The following is a 14222-nucleotide window of genomic DNA, read 5'->3' as shown; positions in this document are numbered from 1 at the left end:
CTCACTAAAACATTAGTAACACAATAAGCAGATAAGGGATTTTCGAGAATTATCCTAGTACATGTGTCTAATAACATCTGAATCGCTCCCACTGCCCTCGTCTTTTTTTTTCCTCTAGTCCTTCACTGTAACTTTCCTCATCCATGGATCTTTCATCCTCGCTCAAATTAATGGGGAAATGTCGCTTTCGTGGTCCGAATCGCTCTCGCTGCTGGTGGCTATGATTGTAAACAATGTGAGGATGTGAGGGGCTCCACAACCCGTGACATCACGCGTACATCGTCTGCTACTCCCGGTAAAGGTAAGGTTTTTTTTATTAGCGACCAAGAGTTGTGAACTTTATCATCGATGTTCTCTACTAAATCCTTTCAGCAAAAATATGGCAATATCGCAAAATGATCAAGTATGACACATAGAATGGACCTGCTATCCCCGTTTAAATGAGAAAATCTGATTTCAGTAGGCCTTTAAATAAAGGTATAGCAATGGTCATCAATTATGGTATTTTGAGAGGTAATCTTTAAAGACATCACTGAAGGCCTAGTTGGGAAACTACGGCCCGCCACTGAATGCAATGATGGAATGACTAAACCCAAAATCAGTTAAAAGAATTTGTTATTTTATGATCCATGATTTATTGTAGCTGGGACATGTACAAGTCAGTTAAATTAAAGCCTCGACTCATTCAAATTCCTCCGCCTCCATTCCTTGAATGAAGCGAGTGGGTGAGAGGTGGGAGTGAGTGGGGGTTGGTAGAGCGTCTGTCTGAACAAGAAGCTCTTTGACTCACTTTACAGTGACTAATGGTACTTGAGGCTTGCCTGTGGCCTGGGCTCATGTTTGCTGCATGACACATTGTTGTTGGAATGCCATACTGGGCTGTTGGAGTCTACATGCCATTCATTTGCTTTCTGTGTACTCAAACATCGGAAGAATTGCCTCAGTTTATCTTGGTGATGTTTGTTTTTACCTCGAAACACAGTTTTCATGATTGTATATTGACTATGTTGCACACTTTTGTACTGTTTTGCTGGTATATTTGCTTGAGAACAATAACAACCACTGAAATACAGTTCTTTTGAAATGAGACATATTTCTGCAGATTTGCAGGTCGTGGCAATGTTTGAAAACACTCTGGTAATAGGTATACAAGTGGTAAATAGATGGCCTGATTTTGTTTAGGTGAAGTAGAGTTGGAGGCAAATCCAGGTGAATGCGGGGGTGTATATTGTAGCGTTCTGGAAGAGTTAGTTCTGGGTATTTGTTCTATTGTGTTTATGTTGTGTTACGGTGCGGATGTTCTACCAAAATGTGTTTGTCAATGTTGTTTGGTGTGGGTTCACGTGTGGCGCATATTTGTAACGGTGCTAAAGTTGTTTATACGGCCACCCTCAGTGTGACCTGTACGGCTGTTAACCAAGTATGAAGTGCATTCACTTGAGTGTGTGAATAGCCGTAGATATTATGTTACTGGGCAGTGCCTTTAAGGTTTATTGGCGCTCTGTACTTCTCCCCTACAGCGGCGTTTTAAAAAAGTCATAAATGTTGCTTTTTGAAACAGATCCCAATAATTTTGAAAAGGATACAGATAATTTACTGTATTACATTTTAAAGCATTTATCGGCCGATAATTTTGGCAGTCTGTTAACGGACATATCTAGTTATATTTCATCATTCTTCTCAACATTTCCGCTTTTTACTGTAAAATAATACCTTTACGATCTATTTATAAAATGTCTTCATTTTTGACAATTTTCTGCAATATTTAAAAATAAGCCATGTTCCAAAATGGTCTTTGGGCTGCACCACAGACAACCCATTTGGCTTCAAGAGCAAGCATAGCACTGACTTGTGTATTTATGCTTTAAAAGAAGCAGTAGAAAAATATAAAGCGCAGGGCTCTACAATGTTGGAAGGTTTTATTGATGCATCTAAAGCAGGGGTGTCAAACTCAAATACAGAGTGGGCCAAAATTTAAAACTGAACAAAGCCGCGGGCTAAGGTTGAAAAAATGTACCTTTTAATAGGTACCCAAACTACTTTTGCAATGAATATTGAACAAGTAAGGCTTAAATAGGGCAGCACGGTGGACAGCGGTTAATGCATCTGCCTCACAATACGAAGGTCCTGAGTAATCCTGGCTCAATCCCGGGCTCGGGATCTTTCTGTGTGGAGTTTGCATGTTCTCTCTGTGACTGCGTGGGTTCCCTCCGGGTACTCGGGCTTCCTCCCATTGAACAGGCAGAGCTTATATAACGTAAAAGTGCAAAATCAACTTTCAAAAAACATCAGTGGTATATTAAATAAAATGTTATTAAAAAAATTAATGCCTCTTTTCTATTTGCAGCCTTCTGAGGTAAATATCAACATTAATTTTTTCCACAGGCTAATAAATTTGAAAATAAAATAAAAATTAGGTGGGCAGGGTTTGGTGGTAGCGGGAGGTGTATATTGTAGCGTTCCGGAAGAGTTAGTGCTGCAAGGGCTTCTGGGTATTTGTTCTGTTGTGTTTATGTTGTGTTACGGTGCGGGTGTTCTCCCGAAATGTGTTTTGTCATTCTTGTTTGGTGTGGGTTCACAGGGTGGCGCATATTTGTAACAATGTTAAAGTTGTTTATACGGCCACCCTCAATGTGACCTGTATGGATTTTGACCAAGCATGTGTGTGTGAAAGCTGCATATATTATGTGACTTGACCAGCACGCTGTTTATATGGGGGAAAAGAGGACGCTAAAGGCAGTGCCTTTAAGGCACGCTCCCAATATTGTTGTCCGGGTGGAAATCGGGAGAACGGTTGCCCAGAGAATTTTTGGGAAGGGCACTAAACTTCGGGAGTCTCCCGGGAAAATCGGGAGGGTTGGAAAGTGTGAATGTTAGCGGTGAATGTGGTGTTACCGGCGGGGCAACTCTAATGTTAATTTGGCGGACCAAACTAAAAGCCGGAAAACCTGATATGTCTAACAGGATGCCTATTTAAGGACCCTGCTATACAAGTTGTTGCTAAAGTCTAGCATTACTGCATCGAGTTGATGTATCTTCTTTTGCCTCACACTTTCAAACATGGACTTGGATTTGTTTTGCTTCTACTATGCAAAGGATGATTGGCACAAGCCAGACGAGTGTGAGTACATGTTGATTTTTTTAAACACTATAATACAAAACCAGGAAAACAAAGGGCGTGCACAAGGGCGTTTAACAAACTAGACTATACTCAAAACAAAAGCAGCACAATGGCATGACTATATACAAATGAACAAAAACACTGACTATGGCACAAAACAAACCAAAAATTTGCACTGAGGCATAAATACAGTACAAAAAAACTTACATGGCGTGGTCAAAAACAACAAACAGCTTGGCAAGGCATGAAGGTCAGCAAGGTAAGGTAGGTAGGATAGTAGGTATCGTAGGTAACGTTCACCGGACGAGGACAGAAACAGAATGGCTTAAATAATGTGAGAGCTGAGGACAAGGGCGTGATTAGAGGGCAAGGTGAAAATCAATGGGTTACTATGGAAACAAAACAAACCAGAAAGTGCAAAACGCAAGAACTGAATGTCCCAAAATTGCAAAACATAACATGACCAAACATGAGTAAAAATAAAACATAATCCACAGGCGTGACACACACATGTTGGAAATCATACTGTAAATGTTGTTATTCCTATTGAACAACATTGATAGATAGATAGATAGATAGTACTTTAGTGATTCCTTCAGGAGAGTTCCTTCAGGAAAATTAAAACATGTTGTCCAAACATTATATGCAGTAATGCATTGGTATCAAAACCTTAGGTAAGCACTCTAAAGTAAATGGTAAATGGGTTATACTTTTATAGCGCTTTTCTACCTTTTTTTTAAGGAACTCAAAGCCCCCTGACAAAAATTTCGGTTCAGTACGTACCTCGGTTTAGAGGTCACGGTTCGGTTTATTTTCGGTACAGTAAGAAATCAACAAAATATAAATTTTTGGGTTATTTATTTACCAAATTTGTAAACAATGGCTTTATCCTTTTAACATTGGGAACACTATAATAATTCTGCCCACGTTAATCCACATTAAACTGCCTCAAGTTGTTGCTTTGATTAAATAAAATTAAAAAACCTCTCTTCTACATATAAAAAGTTTAACATTAAACACTTTCCATTGAAACTGTTTGTCAACTCATCATGCTTAATTTATTACAGCATTTGGGAAGCCTGTAGTTGACTTTTATTATGTAAATGTTATATTTTTATCAACATGTGATAGCAGGGACCCTGCTATTCAAAACTAGGCTAATACATTACTAATGATTCATGAAACTACAGCTGAAAAATAGTACAATTGCAATAGGAGAGACTATTCATCCCTAAACACAATAGAGTTCAATGAAACACGCACATGCACACACACACGCACACACACACACACACACACACACACACACACACACAGAAAAATGAACTAACGTTACGCTAAAAGCTAATTAGCCTTCATCTCAAGCCTATACTGTGAGCGAGCTGAGCTGCAGTTTAAGTTTCTAGAAGGTCAACGGGCTGATAGTGATGTTTGTAATAGTTGTGACTGGGAACTGTTTAGTATAATTTGAGTAGAGTCCGCTCCTCCCCTGCTAGACAAATATCTGCTCGACGCTAAAGCATAGACTACGTCGTTCTGAAGTCTGAATACGCACTGCTGATTGGCTGTTACATCGCTCTGAATACGCACTGCTGATTGGCTTTGTATGTAACCAATCAGATGGTTGTGTGGGCGGGACAATGAGGCAGAGACAGAGGCAGAAAGCAGAGCAGCTTGTGAAGACTTCTGCTTCCGAACTTGCCGAACCGAAAACCCCCGTACCGAAACGGTTCGATACAAATACACGTACCGTTACACCCCTACTATTTCCACATTCACCCATTCACACACACATTCGCACACTGATGGCGGGAGCTGCCATGCAAGGCGCTAACCACCACCCATCAGGAGCAAGGGTGAAGTGTCTTGCTCAAGGACACAACGCACGTGACTTGGATGGTAGAAGGTGGGGATTGAACCGGGAACGCTCAGGTTGCTGGCAGAGTCACTCTCCCAACTCCGCCACGCCGTCCCATGAAAAACCCAGCAATTTTATGCTACTTCCTTCAATTAAAATAGAACCTTTTTTTTCCCCCTAGATTCTCGAAGTTTCCTGGACAGTGCAAACCACACGGGCTCTAGTGACGGAGAGCTATTCAGATCCGACATGTCTGTGAGTTCTGCTTCCTGTCCACGGGTGTTCGGTTCCATGTGTTCCGTGTCGTCAAGCAGTCCCCTCCCACACTCAGACAGGTACGGATACCATGTACGCAATGTGTGTGTTTTAACGGCATCTAGCAAGAACAAACTTACAATAATCAAGTGTAGATAATTGGTCGGACGATATTTTTCTGTATTACTCAAAGGCTAAAATCGCTAAATACCGTTTATTAAAAGATGATAAAAATGAACTGGAAATCTCATGTAAAAAATATACAACATTAAAGTAGCAAGAAACACGTCAATAATGAATAAAGCAAAACATGTTCTAGACCAAAAATCACTTCATATTGTCCACTGCTCACTCGAGTTTCCATATCTGTTACAAAAAAGATCAATGAGAGCAGGGTTGTCCAAAGTGCGGCACATTCTAAAAATACGATTAAAAAAATTTAAAAAGGAAAAAGTGGTATAAAAGAGCAAACAGGTGAAATGTGACAAGAAAAGGTTGCAATGTTTACTCTAATAACACAAAGCTGCCATGCAGGCTGTTATTTTCTTTAAAAAATAATAATGAATCAAAATCAATGTGACATTAAATATTCCACTTTGAGACATTTTTTGGGGGAAAATGTTGCATATTTTGTGTTTGCCATATAAAAAACAAAGTTTTTCTAAAGAAGGGCCTAATAAGAACAAACAAAAAACATAAACAACAATAAAAGCTATAATTGACAGATGGATCTGAAGTGGATCTCAAGATGATTGGGTTTAAAGTAAACAGTAAAAAAAAAAAGTTTTTTTAGTTTTAATGAGTAGGACCCTTTTGGATCCCCAATAATTTTAGTAGGATTTTTTTGTGTCATTGCAAAAAAAAAAAAAAATCAATGTTGTTATGTGTTGACATTTTTAAGGCTCCAATTATTATATAATCTCAAATATTCCACTTTAAAATTTTATTGGGTGAAACTTTTGCATATTTTGTGTTTTTTTTTCGGCTTCACGGTGGTACAGGGGTTAGTGCGTCTGCCTCACAATACGAAGGTCCTACAGTCCTGGGTTCAATTCCAGGCTGAGGATCTTTCTGTGTGGAGTTTGCATGTTCTCCCCGTGACTGCGTGGGTTCCCTCCGGGTACTCCGGCTTCCTCCCACTTCTAAAGACATGCACCTGGGGATAGGTTGATTGGCAACACTAAAAATTGGCCCTAGTGTGTGAACGTGAGTGTGAATGTTGTCTGTCTATCTGTGTTGGCCCTGCGATGAGGTGGCGACTTGTCCAGGGTGTACTCCGCCTTCCGCCCGATTGTAGCTGAGATAGGCGCCAGTGCCCCCCGCGACCCCGAAAGGGAATAAGCGGTAGAAAATGGATGGATGGATGTTTTTTTTCCCATAACAAAACAGGGCATACAACTTAAATCTTTAAAAACGTTATTTTGACAAATAGACCTAATGTTGATCTAGAGCATGGGTGTCAAACTCTGGCCCGCGGGCCAAACTCTGGCCAAATTTGGCCCGCCGTGTAATTTCATTTGGCCCTTGAGGCAATATCAAATAAACATTAGAGTTGGCCCGCCGCTGTAACACCACATTCACCGCTAATACTCATACTCGTCAACCCTCCCAATTTTCCGGGGAGACTCCCGAAGTTCAGTGCCCCTCCCGAATTTCTCCCGATTTCCACCCGGACAATAATATTGGGGGCGGGCCGTAAAAGCACTGCTTTAGCCGTTCTCTACATGTCGCCACGTCCGCTTTTCTTCCATAAAAACAGCGTGCCGGCCCACTCACATAATATACGCGGCTCATACACACACACACGAGTGTATGCAAGGCATACTTGGTCAACAGCCATACAGATCACACTGAGGGTGGCCGTATAAACAAGGTTAACACTGTTACAAATATGCGCCACACTGTGGACCCACAGCAAACCAGAATGACAAACACATTTCGGGAGAACAGCCGCACCGTAACACAACATAAACACAACCGGACAAATACCCAGAACACCTTGCATCAGTAACTCTTCCGGGACGCTACAATATACACCCCCGCTACCACCAAACCCCGCCCCAACTCAAACCCGCCACCGAAAAAAGGCATTAAATTTGTGTTATTTTATTTGATATGCCATTGATATTTTTTAATTATTATTATTTGAAACTAGATTTTGCATGTCACTATAAAGTTATATAAGTCTTACTTGTTCAATATTCAATGCAAAACTTGTTTGGGTCCCTATTAAAGGGTTAATTTGTTCAACCTCGGCCCGCGGCTTTGTTCAATTTTAAATTTTGGCCCACTCTGTATTTGAGTTTGACACCACTGATCTTGAATAACAATAATACAAAATAATGACACATTTTAGATATTTTTTTGACCAAATTAATCGTGGGGTCCCTGGGACCAAGCCTGAGTGGAGGCCGAAATGTATATTTTTACACATATATTGTATTGGTTTTTGAAATAAAAAAATATCAAAATGGCCCCTGCTTGGGTTGATTTTTCAGTGTGCAGCCCTAAGTGGAAAACGTTTGGACACCCCTGAATTAGAGTAATACATAATGTTGGATATAGAGAACATACACACCCTTTTTATTTATTTTTTTTAAATTCAACGATTTGGTGAGTTTGCCAACAGCTCAAATTATGTCCAAAGCAAACTATAACCCGTTACCCAAGAATGGACAACAATTATTCTCAACATCCCATCCATTTTGTACCGCTTGTCCCTTTTTGGGGTCGCGGGGGGTCGCTTGAGCCTATCTCAGCTGCATTCGGGCGGTAGGCGGGGTACACCCTGGACAAGTCGCCACCTCATCGCAGGGCCAACACAGATAGACAGACAACATTCACACTCACATTCACACACTAGGGACCATTTAGTGTTGCCAATCAAACTATCCCCAGGTGCATGTGGGAGGAAGCCGGAGTACCCGGAGGGAACCCACGCAGTCACGGGGAGAACATGCAAACTCCACACAGAAAGATCCCGAGCCTGGGATTGAACCCAGGACTGTTCAGGACCTTCGTATTGTGAGGGGGACGCACTAACCCCTCTACCACTGTGCTGCCCTTATTCTCAACAAAAATGGAGAATTTTACCCTTAAGAGGAAAATCAAATTTAAAACTTGTGTATGCAACAAAGAACACTTAAAACCTTTTGTCACGGTATGGTTGTGGCTTACTGCGCGGTTCTTTTCCCGAGATGCAAAACGGACAACTCTGGACGACAGCGTGAGGTAGGAGATGATTTATTTATCAAAAATCATCCAACTACTGTACAAACCCCGTTTCCCTTTTGGTCCGGATGACACAATGTCAAATATTTCCCCAAAACATTTGAAAAGTGAACTCCTCAGACCACAGAACACTTTTCCATTTTGCATCAGTCAATCTTAAATGATCTCGGGCCCAGAGAAGCCGGCGCCGTTTCTGGATGTTGTTGATAAATGGCTTTTTGTTGTGCATAGTAGAGCTTTAACTTGCACTTACAGATGTAGCGACGAACTGTATTTAGTGACAGTGGTTTTATGAAGTGTTCCTGTGCCCATGTGGTGATATCCTTTAGAGATTGATGTTGGTTTTTGATACAGTGACGTCTGTGGGATCGAAGGGCACGGTCATTGAATGTTGGTTTTCGTCTATGACGCTTACATGGAGTGATTTCTCCAGATTCTCTGAACCTTTTGATGATACTATATGTTGAAATCCCTAAATTTCTTGCAATTGCGCTTTGAGAAACGTTGTTCTTAAACTGTTTGACTATTTGCTCACGCAGTTGTGGACAAAGGGGTGTACCTCGCCCTATCTTTTCTTGTGAAAGACTGAGCATTTTTTGGGAAGCTGTTTTTATACCCAATCATGGCACCCACCTGTTCCCAATTAGCCTGCACACATGTGGGATGTTCCAAATAAGTATATGATGAGCATTCCTCAACTTTATTAGTATTTATTGCCACCTTTCCCAACTTCTTTGTCACGTGTTGCTGGCATGAAATTCTAAAGTTAATGATTTTTAGCAGTTTGAACGTCAAATATGTTGTCTTTGTAGCATATTCAACTAAATATGGGTTAAAAATGATTAGCAAATCATTGTATTCCGTTTACATTTACATCTAACACAATTTCCCAACTCTTATGGAAACGGGGTTCGTACAAAATAACAGCCAAACAACAAAAGGAAAGCTTGCCGTTCGTACGAGAAGTTAAAAACAGGAAACGTAGAAGCTAACACTTAGCAAGGACTACGGGACATGGAACACTCACGAGCTGTGGCATGAACAAACAAAACTTACTTGGACACGGCATGAAGCGAACAATGGCGCCAGGCCGACTGACTGGCAAAGACAGGCTTAAATAATGCCTCTGATTAGAGACAGGTGAGCGTCCCGAACACCAGACGCAGGTGAAAACAATAAGCAGCCATGGCAAACAAACCAAACTCAGGTCTCACAATTAGGAACTAAAGGAGTCCAAAACTAACAGAAAATACAAAAACATGATCCGGACCACGGATCATGACACCTTTAGCATAACTACCGTATTTCCTTGAATTGTCGCCAGGCATATAGTATGCGCCTGCCTTGAATTACTGCCGGGTAAAACTCGCTTACCAAAATAATTAGCGCATGCTTAGTATTAGCGCTTGGTCGAACTCGTGACGTCACGAGTGGCACTTCCCCTGTCATCATTTTCAAAATGGAGGAGGCTGATTTCAATACCGGTAATTTGAAATTGCGTAAAGGGAAGAAGATTAAGAGCTATTCAGTATGATTTAAGGTCCAAGCTTACATCACACTCAAATTTTTACTGCATGCCTTTGGTAAGTGCCAGAGTGAGAAGAGGGTTTTAAAAAATTTTGCGCAGGCTTACTTTTACCGCATGCCTTTGGTAAGCGCAGGAGTGAGAAGGGATTTTAAATTAATTAGCGCCCCGGCGGCAATTCAAGGAAATAGGGTATGTGGAATAAAATGATAGAATGGATTAACCAAAGAAATCAAACACAGCACCAATATGATTCAGTTTAGGAAACTGTTCAAATTACAAGTGTTCACAAAGTACACAGAATGATGATTATGATGAACAACTTGAACCTTTTTTTATCTTTTAAGATAAACATTAGTTATGTATTTAATATTTGTTTACTTACTATGGTATATTATTTATTTATTCACTGTTCTGTTATAGAGAATAAGGACATGGGATAAAATTGCTATGATATGAAAAGGGGTAGGATTAAATAAGCTCTGCTTCTTCCTACTCCTTTTCCGACATGCTGTAAAGCATGGGTATCAAACTTGGGGCCACATTTGGCCCGCCGTGTACTTTCATTTGGCCCTTGAGGCAATATCAAATTAACATTACAGCTGGCCCGCCGCTTTAACGCCACATTAACCGCTAATACTCATACTCGTCAACCCTCTCGATTTTCCCGGGAGACTCCCGAAGTTCAGTGCCCCACCCGAATTTCTCCCGATTTCCCCCCGGACAACAATGTTGGGGGTGGGCCCTAAAAACACTGCCTTTGGAATGGCATACTTGGTCAATCCAATCCAATCTAATCCACTTTATTTATATAGCACATTTAAACAACAATAACGTTTCGAAAGTGCTGCACAGCCATGTTAAAAACAATATTAAAAAAACAATATTATGCTCCACCAATGACTGAATAAAAAGAAAAAATAAATAAATATAAAACCAACAAAAAACAATATAAAAACAAATATGATTAAAAACAATTTTAAAGGGTAAAATCAATTAAAACCGTAAAATAGAAATCAAAGTGTATAAAAAACACAGCCCTACAGGTCACACTGAGGGTGGCCGTATAAACAACTTTAACATTGTTACAAATATGCGCCACACTGTGAACCCACACCAAACGAGAATGACAAACAATTTGGGAGAACATCCTCACCGTAAGACAACAGAACAAATACCCAGAACCACTTGCGGCACTAACTCTTCCGGGACGCTACAATATACACCCCCGTTACCACCAAACCCTGCAGCCGAAAAGAGGCATTAAATTTTTATTTTTTATTTATTTTTATTTGATATGCCATTGCTATTTTTTAAATTATTATTATTTGAAACTGGATTTTGCATGTCACTATAAAATTATATAAGCCTTGCTTGTTCAATATTCAATGCAAAACTTATTTGAGTCCCTGTTAAAAGGTTAATTTGTTCAACCTTGGCCCACGGCTTTGTTCGGTTTTACAACTTTGGCCCACTCTGTATTTGAGTTCGACACCCCTGCTATAAAGGAACAACTGGAAATATGTGATGCATTACATTGTATTGTATGCGTGTTCCAAATAAACTGTAACTGAACTGAACTGAACAGTTTTTACCATCTAACAACTAATTTTCCTTCTTCTCCCTCCAAATATGTCGCTCTGTTCTGCACAGATGCACGCCGCCTCCCGTGTGGCACCAGCACACTCCAAACTCCTCTCAGCCCTCAACTCCTATCAAGCGCAGCACGCCCAATGTCCAGGGTTCTCCTTGGGGGGCTCGCAAAGGCTCGGTTGGGGGTCCAGAAGTCCACGTGGCGACAGAAAGCCCAGACGTGTGTTCGTTATTGACAGTAAATGGCAACCTGGAGCACAGCCTCCTGGAAGCCATGAGGGACCTCAGGGTCTTGAGCCTCGGTGGAGATGAGGACCTCCCTCCGCTGTTGCCCGAAAAGAGGAGAGGGGGTGAGGGTGGTGAGCTTGGCTCTTGTTCAACTTCTCTGAGTGCGGTTTCAAGTCTTCACAGTGGAGTCGATGTCAGCCTGCCTTTCTCGTCACTGACCCCTGACCTCTTAAGTGGGACCCCATCAAGTGGAGCAGGTACTCATAGAATCAGGGTGTTGTTTATAAAGGTTACGTTCGCACAACATACAGTAATTGAACAGTGTTTATGTTGTGTACAAGGTGTATTTATAATATGTTGTGCAAAGGAAATTTTATAATTTTTGGAAGCTCATCTTGTATTTGACATTGTTTATATGGTTAGGCGCAATAAGTGTTCAACTTCAGCCTAAACCCTTTCGGTCGGCAACATTTTCAATTTATGAATAAATAACTGTTTGTTTATTTTGTTGATCACTGACCGAAGAAATTATAAACTAATAAACTAATAATAATAATGAGCAAGCCAGTCACATGATTCGTGACGTAGAAGTAGCAACCACAGATCCCTTCCCTATCAACAACAATGCGAATCAAGCAGACTTTGTGGCAGCCAACAAAGATTACTCTGGGATAAATTATGATCCAGAACCTTATATTTTTGAACCCAAACACAAGGAGAATGAACAATAAATTTAAGAAGCAGAGTGCAGTTTTGTTTAAAAACTATCAATATCAATCCAATCCAATCTACTTTAATTATATAGCACATTTGAAGTGCTGCACAACAATATTAAAAACAACATTCAAATATTATCCTGAGCTCCACAAATGACTGAATAAAAACAAATAATAATAATAAACAGTTTGTTTGTCTTTTAGTTTATCCTCTGTGTGTTTAGTATTTCCTGTCAGCACTCTTATTTTGGTACAGCTTCCTGTTTGTCTCCCTGAGTGCTTTGTTTCCCCTCAGCTCTGGCTGATTGGCTCCTGGCCACACCTGATGTCAATCAGCCAGCTCCTATTTTACCTCCTTAGTTCCTCCAGTCAGGGCTGGATTATTGTCGCTCTTGTGTCGTTGCTACCTGTCGTGTCGTGTCGATGTCATCATTACAGCTATTACCTGTTGTGCTACTATTTGTCCTTGTCGTCGTAGCGGTAAGCTGTTCCTGTTCGCTATTTGTAGTCTGTTTTCTCCTAGATTTTTGGTTTTGTGTTTTTTCTGTTTCCTGCTAGATACCTGTTAGCTTCCACGCTAGGCCTTTTGTTTGTTATCCGCCCACGTGCGCGCTTTTGGTTTGAACCCTTTGTTTGTTTTTTTCGAGTTTTTTATATTAAAACCATGTTTTCTCACTCCATGCCTGCCTCCATCTCTGCATCTTGGGGTTCGTCATCAACAAACTTTGACAAAATAATAATAAATAAATACATACAAAACCGATATAAAACTAATATGATTAACAACGATTTTATGGGTGAAACCAATTAAAACAGTAAATAGAAATCAACATTTCAAAACACAGAGCGCAACAGAGGACCACACAACTCAGTAGTGTTAAAAGCCAGAGAATAAAAATGGGTCTTAAGACGAGACTTAAAACACTCCATTGTGGGACCAGTTTGAATATGGAGGGCCACAGTGTTCCAGAGCTTAGGGCCGACCACAGAGAAGGCCCTGTCTCCCCTAGTTTTAAGTCTGGTCTTGGGCACCACGAGCTGGAGCTGGCTCTTGGATCTCAAAGCGCGCGCAGGATTGTAAATTTGGATGAGGTCCGAGATATAATGAGGTGCCAGTCCATGTACAGCTTTAAAAACAAAGAGCAAGGTTTTAAAATCAATTCTAAAATGAACAGGGAGCCGGCCGGTGCAAACTCTCAAGGATTGGGGTTATATGCTGGGGTTTCCTGGCCTCTCGGTCCATGGTCACATGTGTCTGCTACCAGGGGAAATATGCATGAATTAGAATCTAGAATGAACTTCTACCAAGTTTGAGACAGAGCAGGATCAACCATGGCAAAATGCACCGCTAAAATAGGCCTTCTGCGTTGGCGCCTATAATAACAGTATCGTTCATAGTTGGTTAATGTTCAGGCCATGACATGTAAATGGAATATTGTTGGCAGTTTTGGATGTTTTTAGGTAGGGTAAAATGGGCAGTGATGGGCAGTCACGAGCTGCATTAAATATATTGTGTTTGCAGTGTGTTCAATTGAATATAAGTTGAAAAGGATTTGCAAATCATTGTAACGTGTCAGGCTTGCCACTGACAGTTTGCTTGTGTTTTAGTTTCTCCTCTGTGTGTTTAGTATTTCCTGTCCTTAGTTCCTGTCAGCACTCTTATTTTGGTTCAGCTTCCTGTTTGTCTCCCTGAGT

The 14222-nt window shown here is 40.7% G+C and overlaps 1 protein-coding gene across 2 annotated transcripts in view; it reads left to right on the top strand.

Moving 5' to 3' along the window:
* The window catches only part of tns3.2 (tensin 3, tandem duplicate 2), a 124932-nt gene that overhangs the window by 89029 nt on the left and 21681 nt on the right, over positions 1 to 14222 (top strand). For both annotated transcript variants that reach the window (XM_061883772.1, XM_061883771.1), the window contains 2 exons: positions 5161 to 5314; positions 11644 to 12068. In XM_061883772.1, the coding sequence (XP_061739756.1) occupies positions 5161 to 5314; positions 11644 to 12068 (579 nt within the window). The remainder of the gene's footprint in view (positions 1 to 5160; positions 5315 to 11643; positions 12069 to 14222) is intronic.

This window comes from Nerophis ophidion, linkage group LG22 (genome assembly GCF_033978795.1).
Source record: "Nerophis ophidion isolate RoL-2023_Sa linkage group LG22, RoL_Noph_v1.0, whole genome shotgun sequence".
In the NCBI taxonomy this organism is placed as follows: Eukaryota; Metazoa; Chordata; class Actinopteri; order Syngnathiformes; family Syngnathidae; genus Nerophis; species Nerophis ophidion.
This window is presented reverse-complemented; position numbering and strand designations above follow the sequence as displayed.